Source organism: Pseudorasbora parva, chromosome 20, assembly GCF_024679245.1.
Source record: "Pseudorasbora parva isolate DD20220531a chromosome 20, ASM2467924v1, whole genome shotgun sequence".
In the NCBI taxonomy this organism is placed as follows: domain Eukaryota; kingdom Metazoa; phylum Chordata; class Actinopteri; order Cypriniformes; family Gobionidae; genus Pseudorasbora; species Pseudorasbora parva.
The window spans coordinates 8,186,049-8,213,344 of record NC_090191.1 but is presented as its reverse complement, the minus strand read 5'-3'; the positions used below and the strand labels follow the sequence as shown (position 1 = coordinate 8,213,344).

The 27,296-nt window shown below is 41.6% G+C and overlaps 1 protein-coding gene across 2 annotated transcripts; it reads right to left on the bottom strand.

Annotated features, from left to right (window-relative positions):
• Positions 1 to 27,296, bottom strand: LOC137049213 (NACHT, LRR and PYD domains-containing protein 12-like). Of its 2 annotated transcripts, XM_067427676.1 has the most exons (8): positions 27,035 to 27,296; positions 24,605 to 26,420; positions 24,164 to 24,337; positions 23,872 to 24,063; positions 23,596 to 23,769; positions 15,729 to 15,902; positions 7,307 to 7,353; positions 1 to 1,026 (listed from the first exon to the last, which is right to left on the bottom strand). In XM_067427676.1, exons 1-8 carry the CDS (start codon positions 27,294 to 27,296, stop codon positions 482 to 484), a joined length of 3,384 nt encoding a protein of 1,127 aa, XP_067283777.1. In that variant the 3' UTR covers positions 1 to 481. The 2 variants fall into 2 exon arrangements, with proteins under 2 accessions (XP_067283777.1, XP_067283778.1); XM_067427677.1 differs by lacking the exon at positions 23,872 to 24,063.

The window sequence follows — 27,296 nt, the reverse complement described above, 5'->3', positions numbered from 1 at the left end:
CCAAATAAAAAACTACACTTTTTAACATATACCTACAAATATGATATATTTTAAAATGTTACATTATTCCTAATTGTTGTTCACTTGCTTAAGTTAAATAGAAGTTAAATTCATAAATCAGATAAAAACATGACATGACAAGTATCATTCTTTCCCATCCAAATGGACAGTCACAGACATCTGTGGAATGAGATCCAGAAAGTAAACTTCAGGAGAGCTTGCTGTAAATTCAACCATACAGCTCTAGCGCTGTATTCCCATAGCAGCCCTTGTATGTAACCATGACAACTTATCACCATCACCTGTCCTTCATTTAGACCCTTGTTATCTAGTGTATTTACACATTTAGTCATCTAAAGTTCATTATATTCTATAAATGTTTCATGCTGGTGTTTATTAAATATAAGTGTTCATAAGTGTTGGATTATCTAGTCAAGTCAGCGTGTAACCATCGCTTCAATCTTGCAGCTTTTCTGATTCATTAACACAGTTTCACTGATGATTCAGGATCAAACCCATTATAAAGCATAAACCCAGGATAGAGCGGCTGAATGAATGTGGTCTGGACTGTGTGGATGAGGCTAATTGTGTCAGAGACGCTGTAGAAGGACAGAGTTCCTGCACTGTGATCCACATACACTCCTATTCTACTGTGATCTGTTCTATTGCTGATGGGCTTTAGAGAGAGTTCAGTCACTATGTTATTATGTATGAATGAGTAACCGGAGGGAAAGCAGTACAAACCCCAGGACTGATCATTAGATCCAAACTCACACTCATTACCCCGTCCCTTCCTGCCAATGCTCTTATATGACACTGATATACGCACATACCCTCTCCAGTCAATCTCCCAGTAAGAGCGTCCACACACACTCTCTATACACAACACCTGAGGATACCAATCAAATCTGTCGGGATGATCAGTATATGGCTGTACTTCGAGAGTGTTAGTAATCACTCTGTTCCCCTCAGACAGATGGAGGTCTCCGTTCACTGTGTTCAAATCCAGAATGATCTGCTGGGAGTCTGCAAAAAAACACCAGGTGTATATTACAGAAACTTTCTATGTTAAGTATTAAGTTAATATCTGACAAGTTATTTAGGATTTTTCACAAATTCATATTACAAAATTAAATCTTAACTTGATTTAGGATTATTATCCTGTCTAACAATATTTCATCTTATCTGTACAGATACGTAGTACAGATGTAGTGTTAAAGCTATACTGTGTGATGTTTTTCCCCATATAGCGGTGTAAAGGTATATGACCATCCAGTGAATATTAGTTTCTTTTCCTCTCAATTCTGATGTCGTTTTAACTCCTACGGTGGCCGATTTAGTCCAAGATTAATATGGCTTCCAGTTCGGCCTCGTTCATGAGTGCCATCGAGTGTTAAAATTCGAAAAGCGAAGCTTGAATTTACGGGTATGTCCCTCTTTGGCTAATGTACTTTCAAGATGGAGGGGCAACATGGCGACCAGCATTCAAACCCCTCACCGATTTCGTCTCACCCGTATGTATTTTCAAAGTTGGCATATTATAAACTTACGCGCCCGATCTACATTAAACTACATTAATGAGCACATATATTTTTGAAAGAACTAAGTGTTTTTAGCTAATAATAAACTAAAAAAGTTACACAGTGTAGCTTTAAGTGTTTAAATTTGTTCCCTTTCGAAACGGAACTCGCGCTGCGTCAACTGACGCTACGGGGGAACGCTTTCAGCGTAACAGGTGTCTGAAATTGCTATCAAATCACAATCCTACTGACTGGCGGCAGCCAGTGACGTCATCACCATGCGACCAGGAAGTATATAAGGGCGCCGTGCAAACATGACGCTATCCTTTCGTCTTCAGGGACTGTCTGTCTGACTCGTTAGAAAGTCTGATATGAAGTGCACAGAGAAAAGGAAACGTGCGTACAGGAAGTGCGCTGATCCGTGTCCCAGGTTTCTCACGTCTGAGGACACGCATACACTCTGTGTGCTCTGCCTGGGGGAAAAGCACGCGCGGGAGGTTCTTGAGGGGGTTTCCTGCGCGAACTGTGAGCGTTTCCCTATGAGGACGCTCCGCTCTCGTCTGGCCTTCTTCTCGAGGAAAGAGGATCCAAGAGGGTCCCGCTCATGCTGAGGCTGAGCGGTGACGCCGGTCCTGGGGCTCCCAGATGGATCTGGCTCATCTGGCTTTGCACACTATGTCGGTGTTGCAGGCTTATCAGGCCGACCTGCTGAGGGACTTCGATCAGGGGGAGGGCCTACCCCCTGATGCGATGGCCGAGTTGCGCCGCACCACGGATCTCTCTCTCCAGGCCGCCAAACAGACGGCAGTCGCCATCGGACGGTCGATGGCGGCTATGGTGGCCACGGAGAGGCATCTGTGGTTGAACCTGGTGGACATCGGGGCGAAAGAAAAAGCCTCTCTCCTCGATGCCCCGGTCTCGCCCTCTGAGCTTTTCGGCTCCTCCGTCGAGGCGGTGGTGGGAAAGTTCAGAGAGGCGAGGACGCGCTCGGCGGCTTACAAGACGTGTATTCCGGCAGGAGGGTGTCCCAGGCCCGTCGCGATCTGAGGATCGACGGCAGGGCCATCGTAGTAGTGTGGCCTCTCGTGCGCCCCCTCCGTGGAGGAGCAGGGCGCAGAAGAGGCGGGACACCCACAACAGGAGGAAGGACATTGGGGAGAAGAACCGGTACCCGAGGGCACGGAGAATGTGAGTGAGTGTCCCTTCCTCTTCCCCTCTTTCTCCCCGGGTGTGCTTACATCAGGCCGGGCGGGCCCGTGATGAGCGGATGTGAGACTCTGACAGCCTGGCAGGCCTGGTTTGTGAGAGCGCCCCCCATCAGGTTGGTGCGCCGAAGCATGCAGGAAACGATGAGGCACCGGAAGACAGCGGGTGAGTCCCCTTTTTAGGGCAAACATTCTTTCTTTCCCGTATGATTGGACTCTAGGCTTCCCTGATGGGGTTTTGCGGATGTGTAAACAATTTCTTCAGATAAGTCTGGAGTTCCCCAGTAACGTGGCTAGAACGATGTTTGTGATAAACACAGTGTGTTTATGTAGGCTGTACGTTTGCTAGCACAGCACTGTGGTCTGTGGTAGGCAGTTTCTCATCTGGATATGTGTAATATGAGCAGTTGAGGCCACCGCGCATTCCAGCGCGCATGTAGCGGCGATGTAAACTTATGAGTGTTCTCCTAGTCGAACTATTAAGCCCATAGCCACCTCTGGGTAGCATTAGCACCTCTGCTAGCGGAAGGTCTAGATGAGTATATGAGGTCAGGCTAGCGCATGAACTGCAGTAAGGTCTGTCCCACCCCTTTTTAGGGCCTTAGTGGTTGGGTTATCAGATCGATGTTGGCAGGCTCTCGTCAGGGCGCTGCATCAGTTTGGCGGTGGCGTCTTGCAGTGGCAAGTTGCCCCGGCAGGTTGTCCTGGGCTCTGGTCAGTACATCTGCAGGAGCTTATATCCCTACCCGGCCTCCCCTCAGTTCAGTGTCGTCCGACCAACGCCGCCCCCACCCCCCTTTTCTCTGAGTTTGGGGGCTGTTATTAATGTAGAGTGGTGTGTAGCAGAATGGATTGCAACTTTGCCAGTGGTCGTGGGACGTGTAGGCGTCTCTTCGCTTGTGCGCAGTTAGACTAGCTTTGCTAACCCCGCCCCCCAGAGCTTATTGCGGCCACCACTTCTGGGCGGCCCCTGGCCTTGTCCTGGGAGGGACGTCCGGTTGGTAGTATATGTTGAATGCTTCACTTCTTGCTCTGTGTCTTCTGCTCCACCTTTTTAGGGCTCGGGTTGAGCTGCACTTCACAACCATCTGCTTAGCATGAATTGGTCGGATGCTCCCCTGGAGCCGAAACACTGACATGGTGATGCCCTTGCACGGACGGCGGGCCACTGGATGGTCAGACGGCCGCCCTGGAGGCAGGTGACGTAAGTTGTACTCCCCTCGTTTTAGAGGGTTCAAGGCGTTTTTGCTGAGTGCAAAAATCCGCCCTGCATGCCATGGCACTGCTTCAGGTGCATCAAGCAAAGGCACTCATGGACATGCACGAGGGTGTCCTGGACCAGAGCTCCAGACCTCGTCCTACCGGCGATGAAAACCGCCGCCCGTACTATTGGCCAGGCAATGTCCACTTTGGTGTTCCAGAAGCGGCATCTCTGGCTCAACCTGGCCAATATGAGGGAGACCGATAAGACCTGGTTCCTGGACTCCCCTATTTCGTTGGCTGGGTTGTTCGGCGACGAGGTCGAGAGCTTTACCCAGCAGTTCTCGGCCGCCCAGAAGCAGACGGAGGCCATCTGGCACAACCTGCCATGGCAGTCCACTGCTGACTCCACCCCGCCGCCGGCGGCAGCACCTAAGCCTGGTCGTCGCCGAGGGCGTCCACCCGCCGCCGCCGCTCCCGCCGCAGCCTAGCAGCAGCCTCCACCTGGGCATAGGTGTGGAGCCGGCCGCGGAAAGGACGTCCAGCCCGCTTAGGCCACTGCCAATCCAGGTGGCAAGCGCCGTCGTAAGAGACCCTGAGACGGGCCACCCAGAGATGGAGGATCCTGCTCGACAGGAAGTGGCAGCAGCACCACTTCCTCCCCCCGGAGGAGGGCCGGGGGGCTCCCTTGTGAGAATTACATCCATCCCGCCAAAACTTCACAAAAAGAGCAGTTTCCAAAATCTCTTGGTGCCAAGAGAGCGCACTTGGCGGTGTTTGACGCTTTCAAGCCTTGTCACCCTCAGGCGCCTCTCCAATCGCCAGCAGGGGGCGGTACAGTGGGGAGGCCGTCTCCAGGCGTGTGTGGGCTTCCTCAGCGGAAGCAGGTAAGTGTTGCCATGCGCACGCAGACTCCACCACGGACCACCTCCGCGCTGCCTTCGGCGGAGGCAGACACAGCCTTGGCTTTTCTCTGTCCTGTCCGAGCTCTTCGGACTTATGTGGACAGAATGCAAAGCTTTAGGACCTCAGAGCAGCTCTTCGTCTGTTATGGAGGACAGCAGAAGGGAAAGGCTGTCTCCAAGCAGAGGATGGCCCACTGGATAGTGGATGCCATTGTCTTGGCGTATGAATCCCAAGACGTGCCCTTCCAGCTTGGGATTAGAGCCCACTCCACTCGGGGTGTAGCCTCGTCCTGGGCGCTGGCTCATGGCGCTTCGCTTAAAGACATTTGTAGAGCTGTGGGCTGGGTGACACCCAACACGTTCGCTAGATTTTATAGCCTACGTGTAGAACCGGTATCTTCCCGTGTATTCACTTCTCATAGTCGGTAGCACCGAAGTGCCCGTTCTAGTGTCGGCTTGCTGCGCCACTCCCTTCCTCATGGAATGGATACGTAGGCTTATATGCTCCAGTTGAGTTCCCCAGTTTGGCGAACCCTGCCGAGTCCTCCGCAACCCGCGGCAGTCAGACATGGCGGAGAATCTGAAGCCAGGTCTAACACTCGTATGCATTGTGGAACTTGTGTTAGGCTGGGTTCCATATGTAGTGACTCCCACGACGGTCCCATATGTGTATTCTCCACGGTACGGCTCCCTACGGCGAGCCCGTGTCTTTCCCTTGGCAGAGCCCGCAACGGCCTCCAGGGGCACGCTTTCCCAGTGTTATCCAATAGTCCACTGCCTGGGTCTTGTGGGATGGCAGTGTGACTCTCCCTGCCCGAAATTCCCCGCCAGTTGAGGCGGGGTCCGAGGGTCTCCCATTGGAAGTGGTAGTAACTATGCCGTTTTCCATAGGGATCCCAATTCGTCGGTCTAAGTGCGGCGTACATCGAAAGTGACCGACTGAAAGGGAACGTCTCGGTTACGTATGTAACCCTCGTTCTCTGAAAAAGGGAACGGTGACGTACAACCCGTCGCCACAGTTGCTGTACCATCACTGTTAGAGCCACAGGTTCGGCTCCTCATAGAAAAACAGTGCGTGGCGATCGTTTCCGCTTTATACCTGCGCAGCGGGGCAGGGTGCGATATGCAAAGCACGCACGCCAATGTTCATTGGCCCGTTGGCTCCCAGAAGTGATCCCAATTCTTCGGTCTAAGTCCAACGTACATCTCCGTTCCCTCCTTCAGGGAACAAGGGTTACATATATAACCGAGACATTTTTTTGTGCACATCTGATGACACAGCACTGCCCAAAAGGTTTATTTCTCCTACATGACATCAGGCTTAAAGTGTCATGGCAGAGCATTAAAGTTGACTAGTCGATTATTCGACTAGTCTGTGCAACCCTTAGTGTGTTTGTGTGTGTGTGTGTGTGTGTGTGTGTGTGTGTGTGTGTGTGTGTGTGTGTGTGTGTGTGTGTGAGAGAGAGAGAGAGAGAGAGAGAGAGAGAGAGAGAGAGAGAGAGAGAGAGAGAGAGTACTATCTAACAGGGGACCTTGGTGTTATTACACGCTAAGAGGCAAAGAAACCAGCAAAAAGCAAAGCAAAATAAAAGCAACCAAACAGGCATCACACTTTTCCATCTAATAGTGGACCAAAGCCTTTTTGTTTCAATTCCATGTCCATTTTCACTCAAGTTAAAGCATTCATGGTAAATTGAAGCTGTGGCAGCGTGTGCATGTTGCCAAAAGAACATTGGTCCCCTGTTCGATAGTACAGCTTGCCTTTACACTAAACAATATTTTGCATTCTGACTAGTTCATAATAACACTAAACCTCATTACTGGCCATAAAATACAATGTAAAATGATTTTGGAAATGAAAACTATGTTTTATGTTGATTGGTCAGTTTTATGTTCATTGTCATGTGTATGACATGGCATGGGTATGAAGTGATATGGGTATGAGATGAAAGGAGAAAAGGAGAGGTTGAAATATGAGGACATTACCCATGTCCTTGCTTTTCAAAAGGCTTATAAATTGAGGCTCACTCAAATTGAAAAGAATTTTTCTGAGAAAGTAAAAATGCAGAATGTTTCCTGTAATTTGTAGGTTTAGAGGCAGGGTGGTGTAGGAGGATAGAAAATACAGTTTGTACGGTATACAAACCATTACGCCTATGGAATCTCTCTCTCTCTCTCTCTCTCTCTCTCTCTCTCTCTCTCTCTCTCTCTCTCTCTCTCTCTCTCACACACACACACACACACACACACACACACACACACACACACACACACACACACACACACACACACACACACAAACAGAGAGAGAGAGAGACATTCCATAGGCGTAATGATTTTTATACCTTACAAACTGTATTTTCTATCCTAGAGAGAGAGAGCGTGCACGTGTGTGTGTGTGTCTGTGTGTGTGTGTGTGTGTGTGTGTGTGTGTGTGTGTGTGTGTGTGTGTGTGTGTGTGTGTGCGCGCACATACATTTTTGTAGTCCTGGTGCAATCCTGATCTCTCCTCCATGGTCCAAACTACAAAACACACACAGTGACAAAATTAACAACTACACACACACACACACACACACACACACACACACACACACACACACACACACACACACACACACACACACACACACACACACACACACACACACACACACACAAACACACACACACACACACACACACACACACACACACACACACACACACACACACACACACAGCAGTTTTGATAAGCAGTAATAATAATACATTTTATTTATAATGCGCTTTCCAGTACCCAATGCGCTACAATATAAGATAGAACATGTAAAATACAAAATTCAATAATACAATACAAAAACAACAAATCAAAAAATATACTAAACATTCCAATACAACTAAACAATGCAACAAAATACTAATCATCTCAACATGTGAAGGCAATGTTTTAAACAACTTGAAACCATCTAATGTGGGAGCATTTCTGACAGTAAGAGTATTCGATAGCTTCTATAAAAGAAAGCTCTCTCACCCACATATTTAATCAACAGGGTGGCTGCTGAAGAGTGAAAGAATCAGCAGAGCGAAGAGTCTTAATGTGCGAGTATAATGTTAGATGAGCATCGAAAATGAGTGTCATCAGTGTAAAAATGGTAACCTAAACAATAGTTTATATGACTAGTAGGAAGCATATAAATGCTGAACAATATAAAACCCAAAACTAATCCCTGAGGAACAACATTGCGGACTTGTCTAACAATGGATTTATTGTTTCCAGAGACAACAAACTGGGAAATGATTTGTAAGGTAGGATTTAAAACATTTAAGCACAGTACCAGAAATACTAAGCCAACTCTCAAGTATATTAAGCAGAATGGAATGGCACACTGTGTCAAAAGCTGCAGTCAGATCTAACAACACCAAGATGGTAGATGCTCGAGAGTCAGTTGAGACAAGCAGGTCATTCATGCCTCGAACCAAGGCAGTCTCTGTACAGTGTCCCATTCTAAACCGAGATTGGAAAGGCTAACCAAGACCATGTTAACAATGATTACAGTGCAGAACAGGACAGTTAAAATGTTAATTGAAGAGTAGATGCCCGAGGTGATGTATTAATTTTTTTTTTTTTGAAATGGTAAAAAACTGAAAGTAATATTTAATAATATAATTTAGAACTACTGATGGTAACTTCCTTTACGGGTTGGCGGAGCGATAGGGCTGTGTTTTATTTGTATGTACGTCTCACAGTTTGGCTTGGCTTGCCGCGGATATTTAAACTCAATTGATTGATGTGCATTGCTTCGAATGGTTTTGATGTCCATCCAACAGTCACCTCCATATTCTGGGGTTCCATAACCTAGAAATCTAAACACACCCTGGCGGCAGCAAATCTAATCTGCCGCGAGTATCATCTAGCAACTAAGTAAGTTTATGTGATTTAATTGTAGTTTTGCTTTTTCTCTAGTGATAGGGTGAGGGACAAGCCATTTATCTCTGCTTGGTGGTGGTACTCTTCTGTGTGAGTTAGTGATGTCCGGTTTGTGAACTAAATCATTCTTTTGAACCAGTTATTTTAGTAAACCGGTTGCACCAGTTTACAGTTTCAAATCGGACTGAAACGTTCTAAACATTCTGTGTCTCAAATCAGCACTGAGCCACAAGTTACTAAAGTTACTAACTTAGAGATAATTAATTACTACCTTACATGCTCTTTGGTCAAAAATGACCAGGAATCACTTGCAAATGAGCTTCTGTACTACTTATTGTGCAATTGATTTCCTTTATTTTTGCAATTAGTATTCTCCACACAATCCTTATTTTTATTAAACTATGTGTGGAACTATGTAAAATACTGGTCAAATCGCTGCCCGTATTGATTTCATATGGGGCATGTAATTTTACTTATAATTACGGACGGGTAGCAACCCTATCTACAGTGGCATGAAAAAGTATCTGAAGCCTTTGGGATTTCTCACATTTCTGCATAAAATCACAATCGAATGTGATCTAATCTTTCTCAAAATGACACAAATGAAAAAACAGTGTCTGCCTTAACTAAAACCACCCAAACATTTATGGGTTTTCATATTTTTATTGAGGATAACATGCAAACAATGACAGAAGGGGGAGGAATAAGTAACTGAACCTTATGCCTAAGGAGACTTTTAGAGCAATTAATACCAATTTTTACCAAACAATTTAAGTCAGGGGTGTGTCCAATCACTGATGAGTGGCTTGAAGCTGCCCTGCTCACTATAAAACACACACCTAGAAAGAATTGTGTCTTGATGAGAAGCATTGTCTGATGTGCACCATGGCTCGCTCAAAAGAGCTCTCTGAAGACCTGCGATCAAGAATTGTTGATTTGTATAAAGCTGGGAAAGGTTACAAAACCATCTCTAAAAGTTTGGATGTTCATCAATCCACAGTTAGAGAAATTGTCTACAAATGGAGAGAGTTTGACACTGTTGCTTCTCTCCCAAGGAGTGGCCGTCCACCAAAAATGACAACAAGAGTTCAGCACAGTATACTCAGAGAGGTAAAAAAGAACCCTAGAGTGTCAGCTAAAGACTTACAGAAATCACTGGCACAGTCCAATATCTCTGTGCATACATCGACTATATGTAAAACACTAACCAAGAATGGTGTTCATGGAAGGACTCCACGGAGGAAGCCACTGCTGTCTAAAAAAAACATTGCTGCACGTTTAATGTTCGCAGAAAGACACTTGGAGAGTCCACAGAACTTCTGGCAAAATATTTTTTGGACTGATGAAACGAAAGTTGAACTGTTTGGGAGGAACACACAACGTCATGTGTGGAGAAAAAATGGAACATCTCACCAACATCAACACCTCATCCCCACCGTGAAGCATGGTGGAGGGAGCATCATAGTTTGGGGCTGGTTTGCTGCCTCAGGGCCTGGACAACTTGCAATCATTAATGGAAAAATTAATTCAAAAGTTTATCAGGATGTTTTACAGGAAAAGCTGAGGCTGTCTGTCAGAAAGTTGAAGCTAAAAGGAGGATGGATGCTGCAACAGGACAATGACCCAAAACACAGAAGTAAATCAACTTCAGAATGGTTTCAGAAGAACAAAATACACGTTCTGGAGTGGCCAAGTCAAAGTCCTGACTTGAACCCCATTGAGATGCTGTGGCATGACCTCAAGACAGCGATTCATGCCAGACATCCCAGGAATCTGACTGAACTGCACCAGTTTGTAAAGAGAAATGGTCCAAGATTGATCCTGATCGATGTGCCAGACTGATCTACAAATACAGGAAGCATCTGGTTGAAGTTATGGCTGCCAAAGGGGGGGGCAACCAGATAGGTTCAGTTACTTATTCCTACCCCTTCTGTCATTGTTTGCATGTTATCCTTATTAAAATTATGAAAACCCATAAATGTTTGGGTGGTTTTAGTTAAGGAAGATCCTGTTTTTTCATTTGTGTCATTTTGACAAAGATTAGATCACATTTGATTGTGATTTTATGCAGAAATGTGAGAAATCCCAAAGGCTTCAGATACTTTTTCATGCCACTGTACTTCACAATGCTGATAGGGAGAGACTTCACTTCACCATCAATGTAGCAGTCAATAAACGGGACAGTAATTTACTGTATATTTAAGCCCAATAAATGGGAACTTTCAGCTAATATGGAAGAGTTGGCAAACCTACTTTTATATCATGCTGCGTTTAATATTATAGAGCCTAAAACATCCCCATGTAGTACGTGTATCTTTTTTTAGCTTTGAAAGGTTGCCTACCTATTTCATATTTCAACATGTTTTCCGTTGGTTTCACACATTTTAGTCTGAAAATAGTTCAACTAGTAGCCTACAATGTGATATTTATGCATTAATAATGCTAATAAGTCAGAATAAATGGATTACCCTAAAATCGTCTTCTAATTCTGAGGTACTGTTAATCCAAGGTAAACTCGCAAGCGTGTCTTCCAAACTCTATGAAAATCAGAAGAATGAATTAGCTGAATCTTTGTTTTGATGTGATGGGGACTGTGGTGTGACAGGCAGCGGGGCGAGGGGCCGCGAGAGCGGGGCGAGGGACCGCGAGAGCGGGCCGGTGATTAATGTTGATGAGTGCCAGCTGCGTGGCACACCGGTCTCGTCTCGCGGCCATGTGACGGGAGCATAAAAGGAGGAACAAGGGCTGCGGAAGACGAGAGAGGACCAGGCCTGGATTTTATGTTATGTTTTGTTTATGTGTTTGTGGGCAGTCGTCCGTGAGGGGCTGCCCACGTTTTATTTTGTGTGTTCGCGGGCAGTCGTCCGTGAGGGGCTGCCCGCGGTTTTACTTTCGGTTTGTTTATTTCTTTGAATAAAAGATGTTTGAACGTTCGCCGGTTCCCGCCTCCTTCCTTCCTATCTACGAACTGTATTACATTGGTGCCGAAAACCGGGAGGAAGGAGGGACATGCTGTCGAAGAGCCCTCGCTGCTGAGGGGGATCGTGGTGCTGAGGAGGTCGGGCAGCGCGGATGATGAAAGACTGTGAGTGACTGCCCGAGGCGGTGGTGCTGGAGCGAGTGAAGACCGGTGGGACGGAGAGCTCGCTGCCGTGCCCCTGGGCCGAGGTGGGGTGGCGGCCGTCCTGGAGGGAGCGGAGGAGTTGCCGGCGTTCGCCGTGGGTCGGAGCCTGCTGCCATCCGCCGGAACGGGGAGGAGCAGGGAACGCGGAGCTCGCTGCCGACTGCCCTCAATCGGAGGAGCCACCGCCGGCCGCCAGGGGGCGGAGGAGGATCGGGCCGTCCACCGGGCGTCCAGCACCATCGCATAGCACCGCGAGGAAGAGCCTCTCGGCTGGTGAGGACCGAGCGGCAGTGTGTCGGGGAACCGGACCAGAATTTTTTTTTCTCTTTCTTTCTTTTTTCCCTCTCCCCTCTCTCGTCCGCGGGCTCCTCGTGCTCCCGTCTACATTTCTCTCGCCTCTCTGTCCTTACCCCCAGGTGCCGCGGCCGCCGTGATCGGCCCCCCCGGGATAGGGGGGGGGAGTAGAGCGCAGTCTCGGGAGTGCCCCCCGGCCTGCGCGGGGCGATGGACCGCGAGAGCGGGCCGGTGATTAATGTTGACGAGTGCCAGCTGCGTGGTACACCGGTCTCGTCTCGCGGCCATGTGACGGGAGCATAAAAGGAGGAACAAGGGCTGCGGAAGACGAGAAAGGACCAGGCCTGGATTTTATGTTATGTTTTGTTTATGTGTTTGTGGGCAGTCATCCGTGAGGGGCTGCCCACGTTTTATTTTGTGTGTTCCGGCGAACGTTCAAACATCTTTTATTCAAAAGAAATAAACAAACCGAATGTAAAGCCGCAGGCAGCCCCTCACGGACGACTGCCCGCGGTTTTACTTTCGGTTTGTTTATTTCTTTTGAATAAAAGATGTTTGAACGTTCGCCGGTTCCCGCCTCCTTCCTTCCCATCTACGAACTGTATTACAGGGACGTTTACAGGTTTGGGTCCTTCCTCGTGGAGGATTTGCATGTGAACTATTTTGCATGTGCGTGGGTGTGGTCACATTAAAGATAATGAGGCTGTGCTGGAAAAACTGGACGTCTCACTGTTTTGATATGGAATACATAAACAGAGAATATTTGTTTTTTTTTAAGGGCTGTCAATCGATTAAAATATTTAATCGCATGATTGTCATGAGTTAACTGTCATGAGTTAACATCATAAATTCAGTTTAAATTAAGTTTTGAATACTCTAATCAACATGGGTATTGACAAATATGCATGATTTATGCAAATGTAAATGTATTATTAGTGAAACCATACTTATTCAATACAATAATCAATAATAAAGCATGAAGACTAGATATATATTAAAGGTCATACAGTATTGTTCAAAATAATAGCAGTACAATGTGTCTAACCAGAATAATCAAGGTTTTTCGTATATTTTTGTATTGCTACGTGGCAAACAAGTTACCAGTAGGTTCAGTAGATTCTCAGAAAACAAATGAGACCCAGCATTCATGATATGCACGCTCTTAAGGCTGTGCAATTGGGCAATTAGTTGAATTAGTTGAAAGGGGTGTGTTCAAAAAAATAGCAGTGTGGCATTCAATCACTGAGGTCATCAATTTTGTGAAGAAACAGGTGTGAATCAGGTGGCCCCTATTTAAGGATGAAGCCAACACTTGTTGAACATGCATTTGAAAGCTGAGGAAAATGGGTCGTTCAAGACATTGTTCAGAAGAACAGCGTACTTTGATTAAAAAGTTGATTAGAGAGGGGAAAACCTATAAAGAGGTGCAAAAAATGATAGGCTGTCCAGCTAAAATGATCTCCAATGCCTTAAAATGGAGAGCAAAACCAGAGAGACGTGGAAGAAAACGGAAGACAACCATCAAAATGGATAGAAGAATAACCAGAATGGCAAAGGCTTAGCCAATGATCACCTCCAGGATGATCAAAGACAGTCTGGAGTTACCTGTAAGTACTGTGACAGTTAGAAGACGTCTGTGTGAAGCTAATCTATTTTCAAGAATCCCCCGCAAAGTCCCTCTGTTAAAAAAAAGGCATGTGCAGAAGAGGTTACAATTTGCCAAAGAACACATCAGCTGGCCTAAAGAGAAATGGAGGAACATTTTGTGGACTGATGAGAGTAAAATTGTTCTTTTTGGGTCCAAGGGCCACAGGCAGTTTGTGAGACGACCCCCAAACTCTGAATTCAAGCCACAGTACACAGTGAAGACAGTGAAGCATGGAGGTGCAAGCATCATGATATGGGCATGTTTCTCCTACTATGGTGTTGGGCCTATTTATCGCATACCAGGGATCATGGATCAGTTTGCATATGTTAAAATACTTGAAGAGGTCATGTTGGCCTATGCTGAAGAGGACATGCCCTTGAAATGGTTGTTTCAACAAGACAATGACCCAAAACACACTAGTAAACGGGCAAAGTCTTGGTTCCAAACCAACAAAATTAATGTTATGGAGTGGCCAGCCCAATCTCCAGACCTTAATCCAATTGAGAACTTGTGGAATGTTGTTAAAGAATCATGGAGTGGAATAACAGCTGAGAGGTGCCACAAGTTGGTTGACTCCATGCCACACAGATGTCAAGCAGTTTTAAAAAACTGTGGTCATACAACTAAATATTAGTTTAGTGATTCACAGGATTGCTAAATCCCAGAAAAAACTAATCAACTAATTGCCCAATTGCACAGCCTTAAGAGCGTGCATATCATGAATGCTGGGTCTTGTTTGTTTTCTGACAATCTACTTGGTAACTTGTTTGCCACGTAGCAATAAAAAATATACTAAAAACCTTGATTATTCTGGTTAGTCACATTGTACTGCTATTATTTTGAACAATACTGTAAATGTTTATCAAAGAACTTGTTCATGTCTTTTTCTTAAGACTAAGCCTAAAAATAACAGGGCACAGTTCTTATGAAAAACTGGTAATGTGAAAGCTGTCATGCGGACCTGGGAGCACACTAGTACCACACCATACCTGGAGGAGGACCATATTCCAGGAGTGGGAATATAGTGTGGCCCCTTTAAGAGACACGCATTCCTTATTGAACTGCCGGTATTTTGTGTGTGTGTGCACCTAATGTGCCGCGATTCCTATTTACCTCTGATATGAGCGAGAGCAAGATTGCAGTGCTCAGACTGCAGAGAATGTGCTCTGTGTAAAAACGCACTTTTCTTTAAACCTGGAGTCTAAAAGTTAAACAGAAAATATGGTAGCTGGTTTGCAATAACTGCATTTTTGGTTTAGAATAGAAATATTAATGTTAAACCTTTTCTTTCCCTATTAATGTTTGCTGCTGCATCCTTTACGTCTATGGCTGCTCTCAATTTCTCCAAATACAGGCTACACCACGGATCAAACAGAAAACGTGCGCTGCGTTAATTGCATATTAATAAATTTAGTGCCATTAAAATTAATGTGTTAAGGCATTATTAACACGTTATTTTGACAGCCCTAGTTTTTATATCAATGACTTCATTTAAAAGTAGACATTCCAAGCTTTATAAAGAGATATCTTTTGTGTCTGTGTGGTAAGTTTTCTCTGAGTCCTGAGTATATTTTCACACGCATTTCAGAAAGGACTTCACAGGGAGACAGACGGGAGAATCCTGTCATGAGAAAAATCCTGCAAAACGCGCAGGCGCATTCTTTGGGTCCATGGGATTAATAGCCATTAGCCAGACCGATAAACAAACACAGACCGGAAGTTAATTTGGGCCAGGCTCGTAACCTTGGCAATGCTTGTGCATCCGATGAAACCATCTATAACTAAACCTAAACCTTTGTAAATTCTCAATTAGACCTTTTGTAATTATATGAAAGTAATGAAGTGTAACTAGTTTGTTATAAATTAAGATTGTAATGCTGATTTTGAAGTTGTTTAATCAAAACTCTTCCTGCTCTACATACTTGAGTTTGTCCAGTCTGTAGTTTGGATGGTTAAGTTTTTCAGAGAGCAGCTTTACTCCTGAATCTCCTGGGTTATTGTAGCTCAGGTCCAGCTCTCTTAGGTGTGAGGGGTTTGAACTCAGAGCTGAAGACACATACCCACAGCCTTCCTCTGTCACCATACAGCCAGACAATCTACAAAGACATAAAGCAACAAAAGTTACTTATTATACACTGTGCAGTTTTTTATTTGTAGCTGTTATCTTCTGTATATTCAGTCACAAAAGTGTCTGTGGAAGTGTACCAGAGTAAAAGTACTCAATTACTTTTCTAAATGTAGTTACTGTAAGTCAGACACATTTATACTTGTTTGCATTATATAAATTATTTGAATATTTATATTTGAACCAAAACAAACGGCAGTAATTTCAAACAGTATTTTTTTTCAGATTTCATTGTTTTTAAAATGTCAGATTTAAAAAAAATTCAAACATGTTTGATTATCAAATAACCACTGTTTGAGCATTGCTGACAAATAAGTTAGAGATGTATTATTTCTTAATAGTATAGTATTCCAGGTATGTACAGCTTTATAGGTAAAAGCACTTCTGTCTGGACCACTCTCAGAAAAGATGACTAGCATATTATTAGCATACAATTTGGACTGTCAGCATGGTTTTATTCTGGAAAAGAACTCCCTGCAAATCCATGCAGCCTTGCATAGATAAGAGCAGGAGAGGAGCATCGATATCACCCAAACACAAACTGATGAGAAAATTTGAATGCCTTTATTTTTTAATATAATGGGGGAAGCGTCATCCAAAGCTTCAGCAAACAGGAACATATTTGCAATAAGCATGTGTTGAAGCCAAATTTAAATTAATGTATTATATCTATTGGGGGAAGCTTACAACCATATGAGCAGCAAAATCTAATACAAGCATGTTTTTTCCCCAATCTTATAAGGGAAACATCACTCCAAGCAGCAGCAAAATCTTATATATCAAGCATGTTGTAATCACAGAACTAGTATTAAAAAATAGTAGTAGTCTGGTCGGGTAAACATACACCCTGCAGCAAGAGCTCCAAGTTAGATGCAACGTGCAGCTAGCAATGAAATACAGTGTTTCCTCATTCCTGATCATGATTCTGCTTCTGTTGAGGTGATTCCATCGGCTGTGGAAGAGAAGACGACAACCTAAATGAGTGCGTTTACATGTACATTCTTAAGCCGATTATGCCCAATAAGCCGACAATAAATATGGTCATGTAAACGCGGAAACCCGTTTTCTTTTATCGGAGTAATGTCATAAACGGCGTAAGAATAAACCGATCGGAACAGGTAGTTTTTTGCCTCTTACCTCGATTTTGCGCTGCATGTAAACGCATTAACCTGCTTTCTGTCGGCTTATTGTAATGCGCATGTGTGGTAGGTAACAAAAACGCAAACTTACAGCAGATTTAAACGCATTCAGACAGAGCGAGCTAGCGTTTTGCATGAAATAAGGACATATATCACAAACGCACTCGTTTAAGACCCAGAAAATTGTAAAGAGGAGTTCTCTTTTCTCATGCAGCAGAAGTAGCCTAGAAGAGGTTCAGTCAAAACACTGCATAACTGCATGAGGGATAATATGAGCCGTAAATCTCCCGCTGACACGATGCACGCTTTATTTAACATCACAACTGACGTAACATTTGAAAAACTCCTAGTCTGATATACGGACATTATTATTTTTGACGGCACTACAAGGAAATAACCCGGTTTATTAATAGTCATGTAAACGCGGTTTACTTGTTGCGTTGTCCGTTTACTGGTTTACATGTAAACGGGGAAAACTGGTTATTTCAATAAGCTGATTTTTTGGAGTTATCGGCTTACTGGTGTGCATGTAAATGCACCCAATGATTCCGTACTCCTTATCAAGGGATCGTCGAGCTATGTGTTTAGTGTTGAACGAGACCTCTGCAGAGAAACGTACCTGCTCTGTGTATTTCAGCACAGCATGTTATCAATACTCTAGATAAGCTTTAAGCCACAAGCATGTTGCTAACATTAGCACAGCATGTTCAATATAATGGTGTTCCCAATAGCAACTATAGCTTAAGTCCAGCATGTTTCCAATAGCAACCTGATAACCTTTAGAATGAGCATGTTTCAAATGGCAACTATACTTAAAAGAACAAGGATGTTTCCAATAGTAACTATAGCTTTAAGCACAAGCGTGTTTCCAATAACACTATGGGCCCTATCTTGCACCCAGCGCAATTGACTTTGTACACCGACGCATGTGTCATTCCTATTTTGCACCCACGCAAAGCGCGCTTTTCCCTCCACAGAAGCACGTCGCTAAACTAGTGAATGAACTTGCGCTCCCTGGGCGGTTCAGCGCAAAAAAGGAGGCGTGTTCCGGCGCAAACAATTCCTGGTGCTATTTTGCTGTTCCATTAAACAGTTGCGCCACTGACCAGAAAAAAACCTGGTCTAAAGTCCTGGACCTGGTCTTGGCGTGTTGCGTGTTGTTCATTATGCTATTTTAAGGGCGCATGCTTGACCATAATGTATAGCGTGCACAACGCGCATACACTTTGCTCATGAAATCTACACAGATGCCCCATAACGAAACACAAATATATTGCAGTATATTGGAAAATATCATGTAATACATTAGGCTATATATTCACATATATGGGATTTAATATTTATATTCACCAATATATTGCAATATATGAAAGCGGCAATCATTTGTATATTTTGCAATATATTACAGGAATATATAATATGTATAATACCATCAATATATTATTCCATGTATTTACAATATATTATAAATAATATATTTTGAAGTAATATATTGGTAAATATATTTTCCTTTCATAAGGGGCAACAGTTATTTTTGCAAACCATAAATTGTTACACAAAAAAAAAATATTAACACATTGTGGTGTGCCACGAAGATGTGAAAAAATAGGCATAAATCTATCTTACAAATTATTCAGGCTTATTGTAGTAATTAAGGATCAGACCTGTTTGCCCAATAGTGGCAAGACATATATGTATATAAGGACATCTGACAAATTGGTTTGTCCGTCAAGAACCGGGAAAAAAAATCGACTGAAAAACTGTTTAACCAACGCCTGTTTAACCGACGCTATTTTGGGTGGGTTTCTCCCAACCCCATACAACACAACTTCTCTGTCTTTCACTCCCTTACGAAAGGAAAATATATTTACCAATATATTACTTGAAATATATTTTAATATATTGTACATATATGGAATAATATATTGATGGTATTATAAAATATATTATATATTCATGTAATATATTGCAAAATATACAAATGATTGCCGCTTTCAATATATTGCAATATATTGAAAAATATAAAAATTAATTCCCATATATGTGAATATATTGCCTAATGTATTGCATGAAGGTTTCTAATATACTGCAATATATTTTTGTCTCTTACAAGAACGTGCGCCTGGTAAATACGCCATAATAATAGCAATCCATAATGGAACTTGCGCACCTGCTTTTAAAGGGAATGTTGGATGCCGCTCTGATTGGTTTATTCACGTTACGCCCAAACCACACCTATGAATAATGAAGCTACTTCAGACCAACCCATTTTAGATTTGCGCCGGGCGCAAGAGCCATTTATCCCGCCGGGAAAATAACAACAGCGCCGAGACCCGCCCACAAAGTTACTTGCGCTTCGGGCTTTGACACTTGCGTTTCAGATCGTTAAAATAGGGCCCTATAGCTCTAAGAACACTTATGTTTCCAAAAACAACTATAACTTCAAGAACGAACATAACAGAATCAATGCTGAGCTGTCTCAACTGAACAATGACTGTTTACTATTGTCCATATGCAGCCCATATGCAACAAATTGTGATGCACTGTGTATTCTGTCTATCAGAACCAGTATTAACTTCTTGAGCAATCCGAGTTACAGTAGCATGTCTGCTTGATCGGACCACATGGGCCAGCTTTCGCTCCCCACGTGCATCAATGAGCCTTGGCCGTCCATGACCCTGTCACCGGTTCCCAACTGTTCCTTCCGTGGACCACTTTTAATTGATTTTGACCATCACAACTTTGACCCTGTCAAACTTGCTCAAATCCTTGCTTGCTACATATGCCCATTTTCCTGCTTCTAGCACATCAACTTTGAGGACAAAATGTTGACTTGCTGCCTAATATATCCCACCCACTAACAGGTGCTATGATGAAGAGATAATCAGTGTTATTCATTTCACCTGTCATAATGTTATGCCTGATCGGTTTATGTATGAGTAACATTATTCAAATTGTGATATATATATATATATATATATATATATATATATATATATATATATATATATATATATATATATATATATATATATATATATTATCTTATTTATTTTAAATTGTATGAATATGACTAATACTAAAAAGTAAATAGGCCTACAAGGTAAAGCTATTAAATAGCAGTTCTGTTAATACAATAAAGAAGCCACCACACTAATTAAAAAATATACAAAATAACATAAATAAAGTGGCATTTTGGGGTTATGGAAACAACAGCTACCATTGCGAATACACAATACGTCATGAACCATGAAACATGAAAACTGCTCCTGATGAACAGAATGAACATCACACCTGCATGCAAATCCTTCCCAGCTAACACAGGTTGAACCAGTTACGTGATTTATTGGTACTTTACTTTTGTTTCATGACTTACAGATTGATAACGTAACATTGCTCATAGTTTCACCAGTGCTTTATGAAGTGATATACAGTGTGTGCTGTGCATTTGTGCGTGTAATTGAAAAGTGTGCCGTACAAGAACAGTATAACTGCTGATAGAACAGATCTTTTTTTTTAGTTTAGTTTTTCTACAGCTTGCTGTAGCCATTTAGAAGTTTTGACATGCTCTGACATTTGTGTTTTTTTCAGTTGCTTATAAACACAATAATGACAAAGTGTAATTCCACTGTATTCAGCACAAACTGGGCTACCATAATAAGTGAGAAACACGTATGTACATGCTTGTATTTTTGACAGAATAATGTTTATGTGTAAGTTTTGAAAAACTAAAAAATGTGTTTTAAAATGAAGGCCTCAAAACACACAATAGATGTGCAAATTGATGTGAGAATCATTGAGCCAGCTAATTCACATAATACAATACATTTATTTAAATTTTGTAAGACACTTTTTCTTTACAAAGGCCATATGCGAAGAGGTGAAACAATCATGACTATATATGGATATCAAACCTGAGACACAAAGGAACGCGTAATGAGCTGCATAATGAATGAGCTTCAGGTACATAACTGAGATGGAGCTATATGCAACAGGACAAAGTAAATATATTTTTTTGTAGTTTACTTTGAATGTAGTCAACAAAGGCACATTACAAAGGCCTATTATATTTAAAATTATCAAAAGATTTGACTTCACTGCAAAATATGCGCTTCTTTAGTATTTCTTTTTCTTGTTTTCAGTCCAAATATATACAAATTCTTAAATCAAGATTCATTTACTAGATAAGTAAAATTACATAAGATTTGTTCTTGTTTTCTGGGGAAAAAACATGCTTAAAACAAGCAAAATTATCTGCCAATGGAGGACGAAAAATATTCTTATTTCTGTTTGGGACAGAAATAAGAAACAAGATTTCAATCAGAAATAAATATTTTTTCCCATTGGCAGATCATTGTCCTTGTTTCAAGGAAAAAACACGGCAGGGTTTTTTATTTTAAACAAAACAAGATAAAATATCATACGTACTTTTTATTTATCTAGTAAATGCATCTTGAATTAAGTTTTTCAGTTTTTTTTTATATTTAGACTAAACAAGACAAAAATACTAAGAGCATTTTCTGAGTGTACTATTTATAATGTTTTTGAAAAAAATCTCATGCTAAAAAACAGTAATATTGTGACACTTAACACAATTCACTATTCAGTAAATACAAATAACTGAATAATTGGTAATAATGAATGTTATAAGTCAAATATTTGGGATTTAAAACAAAAAAATGCAATGCAATTATGATTTCAAAGAGTATAGGGTTAATTCAGGTTGATTGGGACACTTTTCCCCCAGTCCTTTCAGTGGCAAAAATGTTCTGAATCATTTGATTTTGTAAACTATCCGAGACACAAAACTCAAATATAATTTTGAGCTTTGGGTCATTTATGAGACACGTGATGATCGCACCAGCGCTAAGGCTAAATTTTCTGTTATATTTGCTTATTAAATAATAAGCAAATACATTAAAAACATTGTTTAAAAAAACCCTACAAATTCCCATCAGTATGAAACAAAATTTGTTTGGCTAGTAGGTCCTAAATTTATAGCATCTGAGCAGAGATTTGCAAACAAAAACTTTATTGATATTTTACAATAAACAAACTTATCTGTCCAAAACAAATCTGGCCAAATAAATCTCGTCTAAACAGTCTTGCATCTATTACATTTTGTGTTGCAGCAGGATTCATATTTAAACAGTCTTTTTGCATTTAGTATTCGCAGACACTAACAGAATAAACTTACCTCACAATCATCGTTGCTCTTAGAAACAGCTTTTTCTGATGTAAATTATTCCACAATCATTCCTTACAGCGTCTCAAACCGATGTAAAGTGTTGATTTGTTCATTTTAAGTGGGTGTCACTGTGCTCTCACATGGATTGCTTCAGTATTTGAATCTCAAAAGAATGCGCGCTCTGTGGGCATGGCGTATTAGCAGATAATGAGACTATAATGAGACACTTGACAAGGACTGATTTCTCTCCCTTTCCAAGCAGATTACATAAACACAAAATATTTGTTATTGATTGGATTTACATTATTTAAAACCTGACATTTCAACGTTTCTTTAGATAAATGTCTTATTTTTGTGTGGTAAGTTTTCACTTAAGTTAGAGATCATTTTCTGAATCAGATTAGACGTCTTTAACAGAGGCTGCAGATCACGCATTATGTTAGTTTTATTTTGCAAAAAGCACAACAATTTATTTTTACTCAAAAAACTATAGAAACAGATAATAATGATGTATAATACTTGCCTGAATGATAAAAATCAATAGTTATTTGAGTCTCTAATTCACTGATAAGAAAAAATGCGAGCCTATTTTTACACTGTTGTGTGAGGTCAACTAATGATGTTTGTGTGGTTTTTACATTCAAAAATATAACTAAGTAATAGGCTATTTTCTACACTGGTTTTGAGGCTCTCTCCTGAACCCTAGGTTTTGCTGGGCGTGCAGCACTGGAGACTTGGAATTAAACACCCACGGCTAGGACTGGATAAGATTTGCATATTTAATGAGCTTCAGCTCCCCTGTCAGTTCAGTTCACATGAGGGAGGGATTGTTTTGAAAGCAGCAACCGGGATGATAGAAGGCACAACATTGTGTCTGCAAATCCAGCACTTGAGACTTGTTTACAAACGATTCCGCAGTTAAATGACACGCGTACAATGTCTTACTCCACGTGAGCTGGAACTTCATTAACAATAAATGAAGTTGTGTCACACTTTCCTAATATTAGGATCTGAAGGAAGCTTATGCAGTGACTTCCACAATGTCTTGCTATCTTCTTTGGCATGTTTATTGCTGCTGGAAACGTGATCCGATCAGCTCCATGAGTCGGTGGGAGGAGCTCCTGAATTACACATGCTTATTATTCTGTAGAGGCCATGACGTCAAGATGCGAACATGATCGTTTTTACAACATTTTACACATTTTTTGTAGCAAAATTCTAGGCTACGAGATACAATTCTCAAAAGTCTTGGATAAGTCTGCCTCTGATTATACCATTATAGTTATTTTAAAATCTATATTCTAAGTTATTTTATTAATTATTTTAAAATCATTTACCTCATTATCTCCAGATGACAGTTTGTACTTTTCAGTCCATCAGAAAGAAGCTTCACTCCAGAATCCTGCAGGTCATTGTTACTCAGGTCCAAATCTTTAAGGAAGGAATTTGAGGATTGTAAAACTGAAGACAAATTCTCACAACACTGAGCAGTGAGATTACATCTGGGAAATCTGAAAAAGAAAAACTATGTTATTGCACACAGAATAAATCTTAACAGTGCAATTTTAATGATTAACATATTGCAACAACAAAAAAAGTATTTGAACTCAAACCTCACTATCTCCAACTGACAGTTTGGACTGTTCAGTCCATCAGAAAGAATGTTCACTCCAGAATCCTGCAGGTCATTGTTACTCAGGTCCAGCTCTCTCAGGACAGAGTTTGATGATTGTAAGAGTTTGACGGTTGTGAGAGTTGAAGACAAACTCTCACAACACTGAACAGTGAGATTACATGTGGGAAATCTGGAGAAGAAAAACAATGTTACTGCATACATAATAAGTCTTAGCATTGCATTTAAAAAAAAAATAACTTATTGCAAAAATAAAGTGTTTTTACGCAAACCTCAGTATCTCCAGCTGACAGTTTGGACTTTTCAGTCCATCAGATAGAAGCTTCACCCCAGAATCCTGCAGGTCATTGTTACTCATGTCCAGCTCTCTCAGGACAGAGTTTGAGGATTGTAAAATTGAACACAAACTTTCACAGGACTGAGCAGTGAGATTACAGCTATTTAGTCTGTGTAGTGAACAAAACAAACAGCAAAAATATTGCTTAATAGGTAGCGTTTATAATGTGGAGCGTGAAAAAAACTTTAACTGTAATGATGCAAGCAGAGCTAAAACAATTTTCGCTTACTAAAACATTAAACCAGTATTTATATCATCACACACATTGCATTTATTCATTTTTCTAAAGGCTAGGCCAACAAGTCCTATTTCAAATGAAGGCCATTACAAAAGTCTAAAAGTGTATAAATGAATATAAAGGAGACTATATACTTACAGTGCTCTTCTGGTGTTTTTGATCACTGGCAGTAGTCTCATCAGTGCTTCATCAGATCTTCTGTATTTCTGCAGTTCAAACTTTTCTTGGGTCTCTTCTGACATGAGGAGCACAAACACCAGACCAGACCATTGAGCAGAGGAGAGATTCTGTTCTGAAAGATTTCCTGAGCTCAGATTATTCTGGATTTCCTCCACAAAGTCATCTTTCAGTTCACTCAGACAGTAGAAGAGATTGATGGTCCTTTCTACTGATTTTTCCTTTTCTATTTTCTTTTTGATATAGTCAACAGTGTCTTTAACATTTTCTGTTTTGAGTTCCAGTCCTGGCAGTAGCTCCTTCAGGTCACACTGATTGGACTCCAGTGAGAGACCCAGGAGGAACCGGAGGAAAAGGTCCAGGTGTCCATTCTCGCTTTGTAAAGCCTTGTTGATTGCAGCCTTATGAAGCTGAAACAGTGGCTTCTTGTAGAGATTCCATGTCATTTTCCATGTCAGTTTTTCTGTCCTGGATTCAAGAAATGGGTTTTTTTTCTTGTCTTTGCTAATCAAAAACACATAGAGGGCAGCAAGGAATTCCTGTACGCTGAGATGTACAAAGCTGTAAACGCTTCTTGCCTTTTCCTCCTGAAACATTCGAGTGCATAACCCAGAGTACAGTGACCCTTCTTTGACATCTAGTCCACATTCCTCAAGATCTTCTTTGTAGAAAATCAGATTTCCTTTCTCCAGCTGCTGAAAAGCCAGTTTCCCAAGCTTCAGAATAATCTCATCAGACATGGCATTGACTTTAGGTTCAGGGTCATCAGAGTATTTTTCTTCCGTCTGTTGCTGCTGAGAAATCAAGAACCTTGTGTACACCCCTGTGAGTGTTGTGGGAGTTTTTTCAGTGCTCTCTTGAGCCAGGAGAGGCTGAAGAACAGTGAGCAAGATCCTGCAGAAAACAGGGATATAGCACATGATAAACAGGCTCTTGAATTTCTTGATATGATGGATAATGTTTTCAGCAACATCAGGACTGCTGTTATTTTTGAAGAATTGTTCTTTCTGTTCATCGTTAAATCCCCGCACCTCTGTCACTTGATCAATGTAGTCACGGGGTATCTGACTAGTTGCTGCTGGTCTGGATGTGATCCAGATGAGAGCAGAGGGAACCAGATGTGTCTTGATGAGGTTTATGATTATCTTACTCACTGTTGTTTTCTCATTTACATTTGTAATTATGTTATCTTCTTTAAAGTTCAAAGGAAAGCGGCATTCATCCAGCCCATCAAAGATGAACATGACTTTACCATCACCTGCAGGAAGAGATGGCAATTCTTTAGGACTAAAGAAGTGTTTGTTAAGCAGTTCCATGAGACTGCACTCTTCTTTAATCAAATTCAATGTGTGGAATGGAAGTGGAAATATGAAGGCTACATTCTGATTTTTTGTTCCTTCAGCCCAATCAAGAATGAATTTATTGACAGAGACAGTTTTTTCCACTCCTGCGACCCCCATTGTCAGCACCTTTCTGTTTCGTTGACCCGTCTCACACTGGACTTTAAACATGTCATTACACTCGATTGGCTTCTCCTTAGCCATCGATCGGTTGTGATCTGATTCGATCTGTATCACCTCGTGGTCATTCAGTCTTCCTCCAGTCTCATTCTTCACCACATATAAATCAGTGTAGATATCTTTCATGTATTCCTGATGACCCGTCTGTGAATTACCAACCAATATCCGGTTGTATTTCTGTTTTAATTTGTCCTTCAATCCGAGGCTGGCCTCTGTGTGATCATAAAGAGTAGCTTGACAATTGTCTGCAGTTGAGCCTTTAAGAAAGAGGGAAAAAGACAGAAAAGACAAAGTGATCGTTTTTCATAAATTCAGGCTTCTAGATTAGATACATTTTATTAATCCCATACCGGGAAAATTCACTTATTACAGCAGCTCCAGATCCAAACAAATAACAATTAAGGAAGGAAGGGGAAAACAATAATAAACAAACAAACAAATAAACAAACAAATAAATAAATATGCATTGTGGTGCTTATGCAAACTGCATAGGAGACGGCACGGAAGAGAAGAGATTGTTGAATTGTTTTAATTTATGCAAAAAAGTATTCTCAACACTTCATAACATTAAGGTGGAACCACTGTATTTCCATGGACTATTTTAACAAAGTCTTTAGGCTACTACCTTTCTGGACCTTGAAAGCTGCAATTTTGTTGCTGACTGTGGAGGGATCAGAGAGCTTTCAGATTAAATAAAAAATATCTTAATTTGTGTTCCGAAGATGAATGAAGGTCTCACAGGTTTGGAACGTCATGTAGTTGAGGTGACTAATTAATGACAGAATGTTAATTTTTGGGTGAACTAACCATTTAAGTCAAACCATCACATTGGTAAACAATAACATTACAGTCACAGTGAATTAAACATTACCTTGCTTGTGTTTGTTTTCTAGCTGCTCAGCCAGATTATTCTGGTTCATCTTCCTCAGGATCTCCACCGTAATCTTCACAGCTTCTTCTGGTCCAAAACATGCTACCATTTTATCCACTGTGTCTAAGATATCTGCTTTTTCCATTTCAGAAGTTGATATATGATCCTTATGGTCATTCTTTAAGTGCCACCGAAATGTCTTTAGTTCAGCTTTTTTCAGTTCCTTCAGTGATTTCTCAAGCAGATTTTCAAAAGACGCCAT

Bases quoted from the DNA above. Each gene is read 5' to 3' on its own strand.
- LOC137049213 (XM_067427676.1), bottom strand. From the start codon at position 27,296: ATGGCGTCTTTTGAAAATCTGCTTGAGAAATCACTGAAGGAACTGAAA. The intron at 26,421-27,034 runs GTAATGTTTAAT...TCTTTCTTAAAG, and splicing joins AGAAAACAAACACAAGCAAG to GCTCAACTGCAGACAATTGT. The intron at 23,770-23,871 runs GTTTGAGTTCAA...TTTCTTTTTCAG, and splicing joins TGTCAGTTGGAGATAGTGAG to ATTTCCCAGATGTAATCTCA.